Genomic DNA, 17,144 nt, shown 5'->3' on the forward strand with positions numbered 1-17,144 from the left:
TCTAGCATACGATTCCACCCTCGCCGCACCCTCTGACGTCACACAGCCTCCGTTTATTGATCCATTACGAAATTACAGTCTATATTTCAACTTGAGCAGAATGCAAGACGGTGCCATAATGTGCCATGTACGGGAACTAGCCAAGATGTGAACAAAAAATTCCTACGATTCTGTAAATTCTAATTTTCCAAATCACACGATAATAACAAATACAATAATAACAAATAAACTTTCTTAATTAATCTATACACGTTCTTTTTTAATCTATTCTCTATGAATAAGTAGAAACAATCTTTTTTTTACAACATAAAATTAACATACAAAAATACCAGTAAATGCTACCTAATATTTTATTATTCCCTTCGAAAAATGTCAAAACTATTTTTAAAAAAAATAATCTACGGAATCGTTGTGCTTGCTCCCGGTCGGTCATAATTTTTTTTTTTTTTTTTTATTTCTCGATAAAAAGTGTCTCTTTGCGAAAAGTGTCTCTCTTCTCTCTTCGAACGGGCAAAAATGCTCGAGGTCCCGAGATCAGAGTTTCTGTTCGTGGAACGGGTGCAGTTATGTCAGTTCTGTCGCAAGCTTCGCCGCGGCCAGACGTGCAAGTGGCGTTGCTTACGCGCCGGGGTGAAACTTGCAAGCTCCCCCTTATCGAGCTTTCAAATGGCTGTGCCTTTTAGATTTTGACATTTTCTTCATCTCCCCTTCTCCTGTTGTACACATTTTTTTTTTATTGTCTCTTTGTATTGTTCAAGTATATGTAGTTCCGATACGCCGTTTTCGCCACTAGGAAGTCATCCCCCGACATGCCACGAAAAATCGGATTCAACGTCGTATACGCAACCAGTAAGAGATCATCAGATTGTGATTGTGAAATATTGTGTATCGAACGACGATAACCTCGAGTTGTGCGTATATTTCTTCTGATTCTTCGACGATTGGCAATATTGAACTGCACACATACGTAGCATTGTGAAAGAGAATTTCATCGAAGGATATAAAAATATAAGGAATTGTTCCCACGCGAGACATCGATTTTTTTTTCTCTCTTTCTACACGGAAAAAGAATTTTTTCATTTTGAAGTTGCTGTTTTTAAGAGGAAGGGAGAGGGGCGGAAAAAAAAATAGAGTTAACAACAACGAGTCGACACGTGCTTCACCGCATCTCGTTAAAGATTGCATACGTATCGCTCTCGAGCGTAATAAAAACGTAACCGGTGTCCAGTTTTTTTTTCTTTTCTTTATACTTTCAAACGATTAAATATTACACGGTAATAAGGCATAATTAACAAGTTTCTTCGATTATGTGGTTGTAATTTTGGGAAACCAAGACACGGTATCGCGTGACGAAGTATCATATTTTTAATGGTCCATCCAAATATAATTTTCACAATGTTAAAACATTATCGATTACGTGGAAATCTTCTCCATTTTTATCCACAATAGAATGCAATCGCGCAAAGTAAGAACGATTTGAGGGTAAAGCAAAGGAAAAAAAAGAAAACGTGTAAGGAAATACAGTTTTTTGTAACAAAATCGGAAATACATGGAAAAAATAATATTCTTCGAGCAGTTAAAAAAAATTTAAATATTATTCGTAACATTCATGATACGATATTTGTACCGTGATGTAGACTTGTGATTTTTTTTTTCTTTTTGATTAATTTTTTTACATTTAAATTGTAATTTAACCTGTAAACGAATAATCTCGCAGGCGAAGAGGACAGGCACTCCTCGTTAGAATTGAATGTCCATGGGCCGACGGTAAGGGGTTGGCAAAGTTCACGAAGATGTACATATCCCCAAGAACTCATTCTACGCCTACACGGCCCGACGAAGCTTACGAGAATACAAGTGTTGGCTCATCAATATTTAATTCGTAAGTTGCAATCATTTCGAACGATCTATATCCGCTTTTTCACAAAAACTCTCATTCTTTCATTTATTATCGCGAAATTCAACAAGGATTTAATGGCCACGAATATAATGGAAAGTTTCATGATTATTCGAGAAAAGCAATTCGGTGAACAATGAGAATCGAATTAGCACGCTGGAAACCCGGTTTCCCCGAGGCTAGATCGTTTCTTGCCCTTCTCACTTCACCCTCGTTTCTTATTTTAATATAGTTGAATATATACCAACGTGCAATACCAACGTTTTCATTGTTTCCCTTCCTCTTCCTCCTCTTTTTCTTCTTTTTCTTCTTCAAACAATGTATTAAGAGAGAGAGAGAGAGACAGAGAGAGAGAGAGAGAGAGAGAGAGAGAGAGAGAGAGAGAGACAGAGTCTAATTTGAAAATAATGAAAATTGCTTGCAGCTGAAAAACTTGAGATTTGGACTTCGAGAGAAGAGAATGCCTCTATGACGACAGAGTTTAGCTACTTGGGTTACATCACGTTGTCCGATAATGCCTCGACCATGTACAAAAGTAGAGAGTTGAAAAGCGTTGCTCTCCCGGAAACGGAGGCAGTCTCGCTTAAATTGAGACTTCACAAACCGCACAGTAACGCGCACAATGTTTATCAACAGGTATCTCACGACAACGCAACGATGAATATTAACAGTGAGTTCGACGCAATTTGAAATATTCCGTTTGAAATTATAGGTTGGACTTATCGCTATTAATATTCTCGGCGAGCCTTACGGGCAAGAGCTGACCGGCCAAGGAGATGCGCCGTACAATCCGCATTACACGTCCCCCTACGATGATTTGGCATTCGAGATGTACGTGGACCGTGAGGTTGCCAAAATCATAAGGCAGATGGAAGCGAAAAAGTTGCAGGCTGTAGAGGGTGAGTTGGAGGGATTGTACAATTGTTACGTTTTTTTATTCGTTTGGATCTTTCAGAGGAGAGATTCGAGTACGCTTCGAAGCTCAAAGTGGCGATGGAGAATTTAAGGAAAGCCGGTGAACGCCTGGGTAAATACGAATTGGAAAAGAAATATGCCATAGCGTTGGAAGATTACGACAAGGCGAAAGCGAAAAAAGCACAAGCGCAACAATACAGGCAGCAAGTTTATCAAAGTTTAGAGGTGCAAGATCTGCTGGAGCTTCAAGGGGTAAATACAATAAAAATTGTTGATGCAAATTTAATTTGACAATCACTTACCATATTCGTCTCGTTGGAGAATAGCCGTTGGAAAAAAATAATAAGTCGTCTGTCGAGGGAAAAGAACCTATATCGATAGATACCTGCACCTCGAACACAACCACTGTTCCTGAGGATATTACGTCACCTCCGAGATTGGTAATTCCACCTAATCGCGATGGAGCTATATCGCCGACTGGCCCCGCGCATCAACCACCTGTTTCACCTTTGCATCAAAAACCGAATAGTCCTGGTAAGGTTAATTTCCATTGCGAATGAACGAATTTTGAGATGATATTTCGAATTTTCTTTTTTTTCCTTTTTTTCTTCTTTTTTATTTCAACAGAAGTGACCGATAGTCCGACGAACGGTGTGATAGAAAGACAGAATAATTGTAACAAGGGGTCTCTTAGAAGGAAAACGAAATCGGCAGGCCCGACGCTTCGCTCGAGCTACGAAGCTTACGAAGAGAGAACGATTCCTGCTCTAAGACAGTAAGATAAAAGAAAAGCGGAAAGTAAAACGTACGTAAAAATTCCTTTATTAAATTATATTTCAGTTCTCATACGAATGAATTCACGAGGGAATGCCACATGGACAATTCGGAGACGAAAGTGATATCGAAGTTAAACGACAGAGAGAAAAAGCAAGCTGCCTTACCTATCGCTGTTTTCGGAATGGAAATGGTAATGCAAATTTTCTTAACCTCTTGAACGAGTTAAAATCGATGAAACGTTAAAAATTAAAATTTATTTTTTCAGGTAGAGAAATTCTATTCGAAACAATTCACGGATAAGGAAGAGGGCCTGATGCAATTGAAAGAGGAATTAAAAACCTTTGATCCAGAAGTTTCGAAGCATTCCGCGAATAAAACGGCCAGAGCTGCGATTTTGTTGTTACACAGAGCCCTTAGGGACAAAGTTTTCAGCGTATACAGTCTAGCTGCACAATTGATCAGAATTTTTTTTTCAGAATTTGCAACTAGGTACTAAATCTAATACATTTCAATTAGACGTGAAAAATAAATCGCAAATTATAAATATATTCTTATCATCGTAGGGTATCTTCTACGGAGATCGCGAGAAGTGTGGAGAGATTACTCCCAGAATTATTGACTAAATCAGGGGATACCACTCCAAGGATTCATAATATGGCAGTCCACACGATACTCAGTATGGCAGATTGTAAATGTGTCCGAGAATTGCATATTATACCAGTGCATTTAACAAGACCTGTTAGTAGTAGCACTCATCAAAGATTGGCTCTGAGTAGGTTAGAAATGGTGGAGCAATTAATTCTGAGCCATGGAATATCTACTGATAAACAAAGGTGACTCAAAATAATCTTAATCTTTCTTTTATGTCGGATAAACATGTTGAAAAGTAACTGCTCGACCACTGCTTGTGACAATTGATACGATCTTATTAGTGAATTGTCACTCGCAGGGGTCCACACTTAACATTTAAATTGAGCCTTTAAAACGCAATTACTCTGATAAGGCATTGTAATTGTTGTAGTGGACTCACTTGTCGAACATTGTCAGAATTGGGTTCTACGGGATTGCATCATCCGGCGGAAGCAGTGAGGAAAGTTTCGGAAAGAATTTTAGTATTGGTGTACAAAGTGAATCCAAGATTGGTTCGCAAACAATTGCCTCCTGACGATGATATTACCAGGAGAAATTTATTGTATCGTCAACTTTTTCATGAATTTGATTTGATTGATCTTGAGGTATAGGTTTTTTTTCTTTTTAATGAGAAATTAAATATTTATATAAATTATGTTTCCATCGTTTCTCATCAAATATATATAGAGAAAAAAAGAAATAGAAGCCAGTCACAAAACGACGACACCCACACGGACAAAATCAACGGAAAATAACGTGGCAAATTTAACGAAATCTCCTTCGAGGACAAGTCCTGTTGTTAGTACTGGAAGCTCAACAAGTATAACATCTCCGTCCGAGAATAGTACAGAACATAAAGGTGACAAGTATGTATCGTACTTACTTGAAATATTTGAAAAAAAATATTTTTTTTCTATTTTTTTCTTTCTTTTTTTCCTTTTTTTTTTTTTTTTTTTTTTAGAATGTGCATATTTTGTCTTTCGAAAGGACAAGGATATTCCGAAGAAGGATTAAACATTCATTATTGGAGAAGTTGTCCTATGTTAACGAAATGTGAAGCATGTAAGCAAGTGGTGGAAATTTCGTATTTGAACTTACATTTGTTAAGTGAGTTCTTTTCTTTCAAATTTCATTTATTTAATTAATGGTCGCATTCAATTATAAAAAAATATTTATTTTATTTTTCAGATGAATGTGATATGAGAAGCAATTACGTAAAATGCGACACATGTAAACAAGCAATCCATGAAAATTCCTTCGAGGAACATAGAAAAGATAACAAGTGTACAAGTATGCAATTCGATTGCGAACAGTATGATATAAATAAATATATAATAGAATTATTATTTACAGAACCTATCGAAGGCTACGATCGTTGTCCATTATGCTCTACTCTTGTCAATCAAAATAAATGGAGGGAGCATCTGATGGGTGATCATCCCTGTGTGAACAATCCTCGAAATAAATTAGGAAAAAGCTGTAAGTATTTAATTAATTATTTAAGTATTTATTAAATATATATAATGCATTGGTGAATGCGAAATTCATTTCATTTATAGGTTCAAAATCTCCATCAAATTCTCAGAACCTCAGTGGGAAAATAACCACACCAACTAATAAAGATTATTAGCGTCAAGCATCAACTTCGAGTCTTTCGGAGTTTAAAAAATTTTAGAGAAGATTTTTCTTTTGTTTTTTTTTTATAGTTTATCTGTATGTTATGGGCTACCCAACATTTTTCATATTTATACTTATATTTAAATGTTTTTTATAGAAAAACCCGTCCTTTATTAGTAGAAATCTCTATGTTAAACAAATTTTGAATCCTCTTAATCTAGAATCTAATAATCTTGTTATCAACTAAATTTGAGAATGAAAATCTAACGCATAATGTAATTTAAAGTGAATATCAACAAGACGTACGATAGATATTCATCTTTTCCAACTTTAATATACAGTAGACACAAAACGTTCAATACGATTTAATAACATATTGTTGAATACTATGGCAATAGCCATTTCAGAATTAATGATTCCTCTATATCCGGCCATATTTATAACAATATTTGTACTATAATCAGTGAAATATTTTGAGTGGCCGAAAATAATAATAAAAAAAGTAAAAAATATTTGTCGCTCAAACTATAAAAAATACATGTAATTTCATAAATTATTTCATAGAAAACGATTAGTAAAACGACAAATTTCCCATTAATTAATAATAGTTGCTTTTTTATCCTATAAAAATGTTTTATTTCATTTCTACAAGATATACATGTATTAAATAATATCCGTCTTGTCAAGGGTATCTTTATTAAATTTTAAGTCAAATGAAAATTTTTTACTTATTCTTGCAACGTATTGAAATTGATATCTCAAAGGAAATTAAAGGAACTTCATTTTATATTGTAAAATTATGTGTCATCTTTTAATTCGTTTGAAGTTTCTAACGTATCGTTTTTCTTTAAATTATTGTCCGCTTCGTTAACATCATTACAAATTTCATTATCCAACTCTTCAGGAGCAGCAGAAGCACGATTTTCTTTGAATTTATTTTTTTCTGAAATAACAATTCCAAATATTATTTTAAATCTACAAATATATATTTGATATATATTTCTAAAAAAAAAATACATACCAAATTTCGAACAATCAGCTCCTAATAGACGTAAATAATGAATTGCGTCATGTATGGGAACATATGCTCTCAAAGACATTGTACCTCGCCATCCTACCATTTGTAACTTTAATGGATTTTCTGTTCCTTCTTCTTCATACATAAGTATACAACTTCCAGTTGCTAAGATAATATATACGAATCAATATTTAGGAATAAAATTAGAAATAATAAAAAATTACAATTAGTGATAAAATTTACAATTAATATTTAGTTCAATGACAAAAAATGTTACCAAAGTTTTGTAACCGTTCTTGCGTTTCTGGATTAAGCTTCACAATTTCGGGTGGTGTATTTGGATTATTGTTTTGTAATAACATTATCAGATCATCTTTAGATATTCTAATTTTTCTACTATTACCAATATACTTAATAATAACTTGTATTCCTTCTTGTGCAAGTCGAAATGGACAATCCATATTCTTATTATCACAACGTACAAATGATTTAACACCAGTATTTATCAATTTTATTTGATCTTCATTAGACAATACAACATTACGTATTTCAGGTGATGTGTAATAAATATTTTTTTTCTTTCTACCAATACATCGTACTAACAAACACCGAGGATCCAAATCGTCAGATATATCGTAAAATTTTCTGAAAAAATTTTTTCGATATTAAGAATCAATTAATAATAATTAATAAATAAAACATTATAAAAATGTTCATTTACTTAATGGATAACCACACATCTTCATCCTCTTTAAAATAAACAAATGGATCTTCTTTAAACCCAGAAGCAATTCTTCTACGTTTTTGTTTAGCAATTCGTAACCTATTCATTTCATCAAACGTTTTGGTAGCATGAACATTTTTCTTTGCTTCTTCTTCTAAACTTAATTCATTATTACTCTCTTGACAATTAGAATTCTCAATTGATTCGTCTTTAATATGTGATGCACGTTCCCAAGGTAAATGATTTACCTTTTCCAAAACAGCCACAAAAAAACCTCCTGTATCTTGATGATGTGGTAATATTCTCATACTATATCATTAAAAACTTATTATTATATATTTAAATCGAAAAATAACGAGAAAATCTATTTCTATTTACCATCTTTCAAAGTGAAATTTAGCTGCATCCTCAGGTTTTGGTGGAAACATTTTTGGACGAACTTGTGTTTGCCATTGTTCAGGTACATCTTCCCATGATTCATAATATTGTAAATCTTTTGATGCTGGTAACCAATGTGATATACCTAAAAAAATGTTCATTAATTTTTTTAGAAAAAATAAATTTTGCAATGTAATATATAATACACAATACCTGGATCACATACTAATCCAGGTACTAAATGTCTGCAATCAACTAGTTGCACAGAATCTTGTGTTTCAACAAGAATCCTATGAAGTACAGCTTCATTTTCTATTGGATTTAGCGAACAAGTGGAATATACCATTTTTCCTCCAACTGTTAAAAGTTCTAAACCTCTTCTTACTATTCTAAATTGAATTCTTTAAATTCATAGATATAAATTATTTTTATCTATTGAATTATCATAAATATTATATAAATATAAATACAAAAAACATGTAAAATAATATTTACCCATGAAGATTGTTACCATTTGCTGGACTCCATTTACACCAAATATCTGGGTTTTTCCTCATTGTGCCATCACCACTACATGGTACATCAGCAAGTATTCTATCAAATCTATAACAAAATATAAAAATCATTGTTAAAATCTTTAATGAAAATAAAAATATTTTATTTCGTGTAATTTACTGACTTTAATAGTTCTTTTGTACCATCTGATTTAGTGGTAGTAAAATTAGGCAATATTGTGGCATCATGATTTGTAATTAAAACAATTGGACTGTTTAATCTTTTCGATTGATGTACAAGCATGTAACATCGATTATTATCAAGATCATTAGCTATTACAAAACCATCTGCGAAAAAATAAAGATAAATGAAATTTGCATCATTTGTTTATAAATATTTTAAATTTCATTTTAATACCTGGAAGTGAATTTCCTTCTTCAGTATGTATCATTTCAATAAGTTGAGCTGTTTTTGATCCTGGTGCTGCACACATATCTAAAACCTATGTAAAATTATTTCTTTTTAAGTTCAAAATTAAATTTATTATAATATTAAAATTACCTTATGGGATGGTTTTACATCTAATACCAAAGGTGGTACCATACTAACTACTTCCTGTCTACTAATATTTCCACTTTCTGTTTCAACAATTAAAAAATTATGTAATCTAAAATAAGCTTCAGATCTTCTAATATCTTTTCTAGTTAATTGTAATTGCCAAGCTAATCCATCAGGATAAAATGGCAAACAATGTAATATATCCTTAGTTTCTTCATTATTTTTAGAATCATCTTCCATATGCATATTTAAAATTTCCTTAAAAAAATCTCCTTTAATAGTTTCCATTAATGCTTTAGCTTCTACTTTTGAACCTGTAATTCTAAAGGCTACTGGAAGATTCTTTCTCATAGTATTGATAAAAGAATCCCATTGTTCTTCAGGAACAATTTTTTGAGTTTTGTAATAATTTTCAAAATCTTTATTTTCCCTGATAATATCTGCATAATTATGACGTGGTGCAATATCCCATTCATCCTTTTTCTGTAATGTGTAATTCATAAAAAAATTATATATTATTATATATAAACAAATTTTTTTAATAATTAAATTTTGTTTATTTTTAATATGTACACTATTAATAAACGCTCTATATAATAATAAACATAACCGTAACCGGTATTATTTTTCTCAACAATTAATGTTTGTACCTTTTGTTTTTCACGACGTTTTTCTGCGAAATTTTTTTTTTGCTTATGTTTTCGGTTTCTTGCCATTGTTGTATCTAGAAAAACTATATAATATCAGTCACTCAATCACTTAACACGTGTTCCCTAAGTAGCAACAAATAATGACAAGATTACCGCCATGGACAATATATAGTATAGATCTATCACTCAATATTTTTTATGCGACATCTTAAAGAAGTTCTAAAACCATTTAAAATTCCTTCATCATTTTAATATTTTTAATGTTATTGATTCGATTTAGAATAATTGCAATAATGATTAAAATTGAAGCTAAATTTGAATATCATATAAAGAACTTTTAAAATTGTTTATTTTATATTATATTTTATATAATATATATTTTTATATATATTTTGTTTTCATATTTCATAATATATTTTATATGAACTTTTATATTTTTATATTATTTTCCATTTATATTTTAAATATATTTTCATATCTTTATATTTTTTATTTGCTTTTTTGTCATTTTTTCTTTCAGTAAATTTTTTTTTCCTTGATTTTTGACACAACATTCTGTCATTTTTTTATTTAAATATATTTATAATACAAATTACTCTATGATCTTCTTAAACAATCTAATCTAATTATGCAATTTTTATTACGTTTATTCTTTTTATATCACAAATTTCTAAATAAGGACATTCGGCTGATAAATTAAATATCTATTAAAAAGTTTTGGAAATTAGCGCCATCTCGCGTTTGAATTATCGAAATTCCAACTTATTACTAGGATAGTAGAATATGCAAGAAAGTATTTCAAGTCATAAACAAGGAAAGTAACATTATACGAAAAGAATAAACAGAATCTGCATATTTCGAGAACTACATGAAAAATTTATTAATAATTTGTTTTCTATTAAAAATTGACATTTTTGAAATCATATTTTGAAACTTCAGGCAAGTTTCTCGTATCAACTTTAATATAAAATTCTATTCAATTAATTAATTATTAATTATTAATGCTTCATTCTAACGTATCGATGATGTCATATTGAAAATTTGTTAATTATTCATTTTCTTTTGAAAATTTCAGTACTTTTAAAGTTCCATTTTAAAGCTAAAACTTTAGCTAAGTTTCTCATATCAATTTATTACAAAATTATTAATTTCTTTTCCTGATTAATAATCTTAAAAATCTTAAATCTAATAATTCTTGAATATAATTTTAAATGCACAAATTTTCAATTTTAGAATTATTGTTTTAATAAATAATAAATATGTCTTTTTTCTCTCAAGATAATAGATATAAATACAAGCAACAAATGAACAATAGATATATTAAAGTATATAATTTATATAATTCATATAAAATATACATATAAATTCATAACTAAGAATATCAGTGTGAGTATACGCACACATTTATAAAATATCTAAAATATATATAACATGTTTTGTATACGAGGTTACGCATATGCGCTGAGCATATGTGAGTATGTTTGTATATTAAGTACTTATTTGTTAGTTCATTAAATGACAATCATTGACGAATGTTTGATGAATGAACGTGAACACGTCAACAAAACACGTTGTTGACAGAATATGATCGAGTAAACTATGAGGTATATGTGTGTATGAAGTGGAAATATAAAGTAGAAAGGTAAGGAAAGGTAAATATCTTACAAGTTATCTGTCGCACTTGGCATCGGTTGAGCAGGCAATGTAAATAGGTAAAGAAGAGCCATCGCAATATCCGTAAAATTGTTGCGCTTGCAATTGGGACTGCGATTGTGGTTGAGTTTGCGCTAAAAGAGTGTGCATAAGATGCACTGGTGGTTGAACCAAAGGCATCATTTGATGCGACATGGTTGGAATGCAAGGGGCTATCGCGTTATTTCCACGATCTAACGTGGATTCGTTATACGATCCGAGATAAAGCTCGTGATTGATCTTGCCTGAATAGGCGCTAGCGGGTCTAACCATCGAAGCATCAGGAATACTGCTAGTCGCTGCCGCTACAGCTAAACGCGTCTGATCGATTCGATTGGAGGACCATCTGAAACGGCACACGCAGATTACGATCACAATCAATGCTATAAACGCGACAACTCCTCCTACAATACCGATAATCAGTGTGTCGTCAGTGCCGGTGGAAGATCCGGCTGGCGAGGAAGTGGCATGATCGTTATTGTAATGTTTATTGCGATCGCCGTTTTGTACCGCAGGTGCTACTGTCCAAATAATCTCGGGCTCCGAAAATGTCGATCTGACTGTAGAGGAAGACGAGGCAACGTGAACGTGGTTAGTTGAAATATTATCGTCGACAAGCTCGTCAACAGAGGTATAAGAGATGAAGTCACATGACAATCGATGTTCAGCGAGATTGGTGAGCGACGAGCCAATCAGATTGGCAGGAGCGGAACAGAGAACGAGATTCGAAGGATCGTCATTACCGACCGTTTTCAACCATTTCCACAGATGTCTTGCGTCGCAATTACAATCAATCGGATTGTATCGGAGCCCCTTGATCTTCACCGAACCGGTTCGTTCGTCAAGCGCAGAAAGAAATTGGCCGGATAGAGTGGTAAATTTGCTACCGGAGATGTCAAGTTCCAGTTCGGTCGAGCGTGGTACCGGAAAGAAAAGAGCGGCAGGCATCGAGTCAACGGAAGTGTTTTTGAGACCGAACACTAGCTTAGGTCCTCTGACACCGACCAACGAACTGGACAAAATACTTTTGAGCCTGTCTCCTCGTAAAATTACCTCCTTGAGCCGAGGATGCGAACGTATCGATAATTGTTCATTGCTTATCGATGAATCTTTGATCTCAATGTCCAACAGTTCCAAATTATTCATTCCTTTTAGAATTCCTTGAACGTCGAAATACCCTAATTTTGGATAATCGTAGGCTATCAAGGAACGAAGCTTTCCGAATAATTTGAATGCATTCCGCTCGATTCTCGTACAATTCTGCAGATTGGACATCTTCAGAAAACGTAAACTCGTCAAACTATTGAAACTGGTTTCGTTGACGATCTTCACATAATTGCTGGATACGTCCAGCCAGCGGAGGGCTGGTAATGCTTGAAACGTTTGATTCATGTTCGAAAAATCCGACAATTTGTTCCTCGAGACATCCAACGTTTCGAGCATGGTAGCACGTTCAAGGGTGGTTGCTTTGAGCTCGGTCAAGTCGTTCCTGGAAAGATTGAGCCGCTTCAAGAAAGGTGTCTCGAGTCTGACCGTCAGACGGTTGATCCCAGTATTGGCCAAGTTCAACGATCGAAGAATCTTCGCTTCTCCCAATATTCCCTTAATCGCGTTTGCGCTCAACGGATTATCCGATAGATCCAATTCCTTCACATTGCTTGCAACCTCCTGGCTAAACAATTCGACCATTTTATTTCGAGCAAGGTTCAGGCTGGAAAGGGAGGCGGTCTGTCGTTGCAAAGATCTAATCGGAATTTCATTTAATCGATTTCCAGACAAATCGATACTTTCGACGGAACGGACTCTGGTTGGATCGAATATCGTTTCCGGAAGAGAAGTCAAACGATTGTTCCGAAGGTTGAGATGTTCCAAACGGAGCAGGCCTTCCATTGTTCTTTCGCTCAGAGCCTCGATGTCGTTCCCTGACAAATCAAGCAATTGGAGTTGCGTGGAATTATGGAAAGCAAGCTCGTTGAGCGACTCGATCCGGTTTGCGGCGAGGTTCAGCGCTCGAAGCCGAATGAGTTGAGAGAAGGCAAACTCGTCTACGGATTTCAACTCGTTTCCCGATAAATTTAACCATTCAAGAAATTGCAATGGTTTCAAATAGTCGCTTGGAAAGTAGAGAAATCGGTTATCGGAGAGATCAAGCTCCCTTAATCTTGGATGAATAGCGAAAGCGGTCGGTGACAATCTATCTATTCGGTTTGAGGATAGATCGAGACTCTCCAATCCAGTTCCAGTATCGAAATACTCCCCGGAAAACGAACTCAACCTGTTGCCCCGTAAATTTAACTCGTATAGATTGGTCAATCCTACGAAAGCCTCGTTCTCGATATGCTCGATAAGATTCCCGGACAAATCGATTCTCGAGAGGTTGGCCAGCCGGTCGAACGTGGTCTTCTCAATTTTTTCCAACCGATTTCCAGCGACCGATATCCTTTCGAGCGATTCGAGATTTCGAAACAAAATTGAGGGCAGTATGTTTAAGTCTGTACGGGATACATCGAGATCGACCACCGAAGAGGGAAAAACAGGTGGGAAACCACCGTAGAGAGGATTTGAGCTTAGATTGAGATATCGTACCCTCTCCAAATAATCAAATGTTTCTGGGGGGATTCGCGTTAACCGATTACCGGATAAATCGAGGGAGATCAACCGTCTTAAGGGAAGTTGGCCAATCGAAGTCAATCTATTCGAGGACACGTCCAATTCGAGCAACGTTTCTTCCAATCCGACAAATGTATCGCGTGTTATCCTTGACAACATGTTCCCGGACAACTCGATGCTCGTCAATTCTTGAAAATCTTGAAATAGTCCAGCAGGTATTTCTCGAACCAGATTTCGAGTGAGTGCCAACGTTGCAAGGGTTGAGGCTGTCGCTTCGATCAACTCAATCGGGAGAGCAGCAACTCGATTGAACTCCAAGTGTAGATGAGTTAAAGATGGTAATTTTGTCAAAGCGGTAGCAGGTACTAACAAAATGTTGTTGTCTTGCAATGAGAGCCATTTTAATTTCTTCAAACCATTAAACGATGATTCCTCGATCTGTAAAAATGAAATTGTGTTCTTTTCTGTTTTTTTTTTTTTTTCATTTTCTTTCATTCTTACGTGCATACCGTGCGCAATGCGTTCAAACTCAAATCAAGCCTAGTCAATTCTGACAATTTCGAAAATGTATTGAAACCTAGCCGACCGATGTTATTTCGGCTAAGATCCAGCACCTGAAGCTCTCCTAAAGTTGATAAATGCCCATGCTCGATCTCCTAGAAGGAAAATCATTATCAGCATCACTTTTCTTTTCCAGAACAAACTTTTCTAAAAAGTGTAAATCATCACTTACATCAATCAAATTGTTCGATACATTGAGAAATTTTAATTCCGTTAAATGTCTTAACGCGTCACTTGGAAATTCCCGCAGAAAATTTGTCGACAAATCCAACTGCAATAAATTGTAAGCTCCTAAAAATAATCAATATTTCTATAATTTTTGATTAATGATTCGTATGAATAGTTTATTTTTTCTTCGCATAACTTTTTCATGATAAAACATGCACGTACCTTTAAAAACGTCACTATTAAAGCGGCTAAGATCATTGCGAGAAATATTTAACAAAAATAATTGCTCAAGACCCAAAAGTGCACCATCCTCCATATGAGACAATTCGTTTTCACTTAAATCTAATCGTAATAGCGATTCGCCTAGCATCAACAAAGCGGCACGTGGAAGTGATCCTAAAAAGAAATATGAGAAAAAATCATTAAACTCGTTCATCGAATCGTTTTTATTGTTTTTTCTTCTTCTTTTTTTTTTTTTTTTTTGCCCACCAATATTGTTTCCAGAAAGAGAAAGTACTCTGAGAGACTTGGGTCCTTTTAATGACATTGTCGGTATTGTCGTCAAGTTATTGCCATCTAAATAAAGTTGTTCCAGATTCTCGCATCCTTTAAAGATGCCTTCTTCCAAACTTCGAAGACCATTTCTAGACAAATCGAGTAATCTCAGTTCTTTCATACCGTGGAACTCGTTACTCGAGAATATCGGATTTAGATTATCGCCCAAAAAGTTATCGGCAAGTCTTAATTCTTCTAATTGTGTCTGTGCTTGAAGCGATCGACCCATCAATTTATAAATCGAATTATCGGACAGATCGAGCTTTTTTAAATTTAAACCGGAATTGAGCAAATCTTCTGGTAAATTTTGATATCCGCTGTTCCTTTGACTCATGGAAACGATCGGTTGTCCTTTTAAACTGTCCGTGGTACTCCGCGTAAACACCACTTGATCGCAATTCATCTCGATCGATCGGCTGTACTCTGTTGAGATGGAACATTTGCACGGGATATGTAAATCCCGTTTCAACTCGACGCACGGTATCCATTTCGTTTCTTTCGTCAGAACAATGTTAAAAAATGAACAAATAATTATCGCCAGACAGTACCTGAAAACGATATATTCGTTACTGATCATGTTTATTTTTTTCATTTATTTGCACGAAAAAAAAAGGACGAAAAAACCGAAATGAGTAACGAGAGAAAAAAAACAAGAAGAGAAAGAATGAGAAAGCGAAGCGGTTGCAGAGGCGAGAGTATAGTATATCTACATATAACGGTGATTTCGTTTTCCGTTTTAGTCAAACTCAAATCGTCGCATACTTGGTAATAATGCAACAAGTTCGATTTGAAATGTGAACAGATAACACTCGAGATTTGATTTCGATTTGAATATATTAAAAAATGAAATTCGAACACGTAACACGAATCAAAGTTACCACGTCGACCACATCGCGCGCGATTACGCGCAAAGAAGAACAGGTTTAAAGATGAAACGAGTCGAGAAGGCGCGCGACCTCGAAGGAATTTTATGCGTCAGGTTCTTCGTCACAACTATGTGGTCCGACTAGATTAATACGCGACACAATTCTTCACTTGCTCTCATCTACTCACTTCTGCTTATTTCCACTCGTTTTCCATTCGAAGAATCATTCGGTTTTGTTTAGCACATTATATATCGCGTATAAGAGTACTAATAACGCTTTACTAATTTCATCTTCGTAAATTTATCTTTCATTATTAGTGATCGTGTATTAACAAAATCATAAGATCTTCAGAAAAAAGCATATCGTAGAGTTATTTCTTTGCCGAAAGGGCAACTTACGTTCTTATCATATTCGTTATTTTGCACCGTATTGACATTTATCTGAATAAAACATCACCATTCAAATGCGATTAGTTAAGTGTTTAAAATCAACTGAATCACTAACAATCCCGCTTCATCGTTTAACTATATAACCACGGCCGTCTAATTAGCCGGGTTTTTTTTTCTTGAAATTCACTTGCGTTCGTTTAAAAATCGATAAGCATTGATTTACTGTATCAAGTATTCTATTCTATCAATTTCTTGTGCTTTAAATTTTCACATGATTCAACTTGTCTCAACTCTTTTTTCTTGGTCTCAAAAAAAACAAAGTGGGAGGTATCGCAATCGAACCGATTAAAATATTAAAATATAAATTATTAAGAAATTAAAATACAAGTACAATATTAAACTTATCAAAAATCAAAAATTGCAATCAACACAAAAAGGTAAAAACACAGAAGACTAACAAGCACGTTGTACTGTCTTTCTCAATAGACAAGACAGTACAGTAGATTCGCAGATGGAGACTTAACGGGGTTACCTACGTTCGAGATACCACCTCAACTTACAGCGAGATTCTCCCAGGTAGGGGAAACGGTAAAGAATCGAATGAACGGTATACGAAACATGCCTTTGTATATCATGTATACATA

The 17,144-nt window shown here is 34.3% G+C and overlaps 3 protein-coding genes across 10 annotated transcripts; 1 reads left to right on the forward strand and 2 right to left on the reverse strand.

Moving 5' to 3' along the window:
• Nucleotides 1-17: 17 nt before the first annotated feature.
• On the forward strand, nt 18-6,434 carry LOC108002026 (centrosomal protein of 104 kDa). Of its 4 annotated transcripts, XM_017063405.3 has the most exons (17): nt 18-172; nt 759-849; nt 1,718-1,882; nt 2,322-2,533; nt 2,610-2,796; nt 2,853-3,064; nt 3,139-3,346; nt 3,440-3,587; nt 3,653-3,779; nt 3,855-4,078; nt 4,153-4,422; nt 4,611-4,824; nt 4,907-5,085; nt 5,181-5,326; nt 5,408-5,509; nt 5,558-5,698; nt 5,779-6,434. In XM_017063405.3, exons 2-17 carry the CDS (start codon nt 810-812, stop codon nt 5,847-5,849), a joined length of 2,646 nt encoding a protein of 881 aa, XP_016918894.1. In that variant the 5' UTR covers nt 18-172; nt 759-809; the 3' UTR covers nt 5,850-6,434. The 4 variants fall into 4 exon arrangements, with proteins under 4 accessions (XP_016918894.1, XP_061930211.1, XP_061930212.1 ...); XM_062074227.1 differs by having other exon boundaries at nt 18-849; nt 5,573-5,698; XM_062074228.1 differs by lacking the exon at nt 18-172 and having other exon boundaries at nt 191-911.
• A 14-nt stretch (nt 6,435-6,448) lies between these two features.
• On the reverse strand, nt 6,449-9,801 carry LOC108002044 (tRNA (cytosine(34)-C(5))-methyltransferase). Of its 2 annotated transcripts, XM_017063417.3 has the most exons (11): nt 9,660-9,801; nt 9,013-9,492; nt 8,869-8,953; nt 8,636-8,798; nt 8,452-8,559; nt 8,170-8,357; nt 7,957-8,101; nt 7,576-7,887; nt 7,132-7,499; nt 6,858-7,019; nt 6,449-6,779 (listed from the first exon to the last, which is right to left on the reverse strand). In XM_017063417.3, exons 1-11 carry the CDS (start codon nt 9,723-9,725, stop codon nt 6,634-6,636), a joined length of 2,223 nt encoding a protein of 740 aa, XP_016918906.1. In that variant the 5' UTR covers nt 9,726-9,801; the 3' UTR covers nt 6,449-6,633. The 2 variants fall into 2 exon arrangements, with proteins under 2 accessions (XP_016918906.1, XP_016918915.1); XM_017063426.3 differs by lacking the exon at nt 6,449-6,779 and having other exon boundaries at nt 7,098-7,499.
• Nucleotides 9,660-16,649, reverse strand: LOC108002052 (chaoptin). 4 transcript variants are annotated; one of them, XM_062074219.1, is made up of 7 exons: nt 16,510-16,649; nt 15,180-15,793; nt 14,913-15,086; nt 14,695-14,813; nt 14,471-14,617; nt 11,765-14,399; nt 10,980-11,697 (listed from the first exon to the last, which is right to left on the reverse strand). In XM_062074219.1, the coding sequence occupies exons 1-7, from the start codon at nt 16,545-16,547 to the stop codon at nt 11,663-11,665; spliced, it is 3,762 nt and encodes a 1,253-aa protein (XP_061930203.1). In that variant the 5' UTR covers nt 16,548-16,649; the 3' UTR covers nt 10,980-11,662. The 4 variants fall into 4 exon arrangements, with proteins under 4 accessions (XP_016918935.2, XP_016918944.2, XP_016918954.2 ...); XM_017063446.3 differs by having other exon boundaries at nt 9,660-14,399; XM_017063455.3 differs by lacking the exon at nt 16,510-16,649 and adding an exon at nt 16,124-16,262 and having other exon boundaries at nt 9,660-14,399.
• Nucleotides 16,650-17,144: the final 495 nt, after the last annotated feature.

This window comes from Apis cerana, linkage group LG4 (assembly GCF_029169275.1).
Source record: "Apis cerana isolate GH-2021 linkage group LG4, AcerK_1.0, whole genome shotgun sequence".
NCBI lineage: Eukaryota > Metazoa > Arthropoda > Insecta > Hymenoptera > Apidae > Apis > Apis cerana.

Bases quoted from the DNA above. Each gene is read 5' to 3' on its own strand.
- LOC108002026 (XM_017063405.3), top strand. From the start codon at position 810: ATGCCACGAAAAATCGGATTCAACGTCGTATACGCAACCA. The intron at 850-1,717 runs GTAAGAGATCAT...ATAATCTCGCAG, and splicing joins CAACGTCGTATACGCAACCA to GCGAAGAGGACAGGCACTCC. The intron at 5,086-5,180 runs GTATGTATCGTA...TTTTTTTTTTAG, and splicing joins ACAGAACATAAAGGTGACAA to AATGTGCATATTTTGTCTTT.
- LOC108002044 (XM_017063417.3), bottom strand. From the start codon at position 9,725: ATGGCAAGAAACCGAAAACATAAGCAAAAAAAAAATTTCGCAGAAAAA. The intron at 9,493-9,659 runs GTACAAACATTA...TACACATTACAG, and splicing joins AACGTCGTGAAAAACAAAAG to AAAAAGGATGAATGGGATAT. The intron at 8,358-8,451 runs GTAAATATTATT...ATGAATTTAAAG, and splicing joins AATGGTAACAATCTTCATGG to AATTCAATTTAGAATAGTAA.
- LOC108002052 (XM_017063446.3), bottom strand. From the start codon at position 16,547: ATGTCAATACGGTGCAAAATAACGAATATGATAAGAAC. The intron at 15,087-15,179 runs GTGGGCAAAAAA...ATTTCTTTTTAG, and splicing joins TCTTTCTGGAAACAATATTG to GATCACTTCCACGTGCCGCT. The intron at 14,618-14,694 runs GTAAGTGATGAT...TTTTCCTTCTAG, and splicing joins TATCGAACAATTTGATTGAT to GAGATCGAGCATGGGCATTT.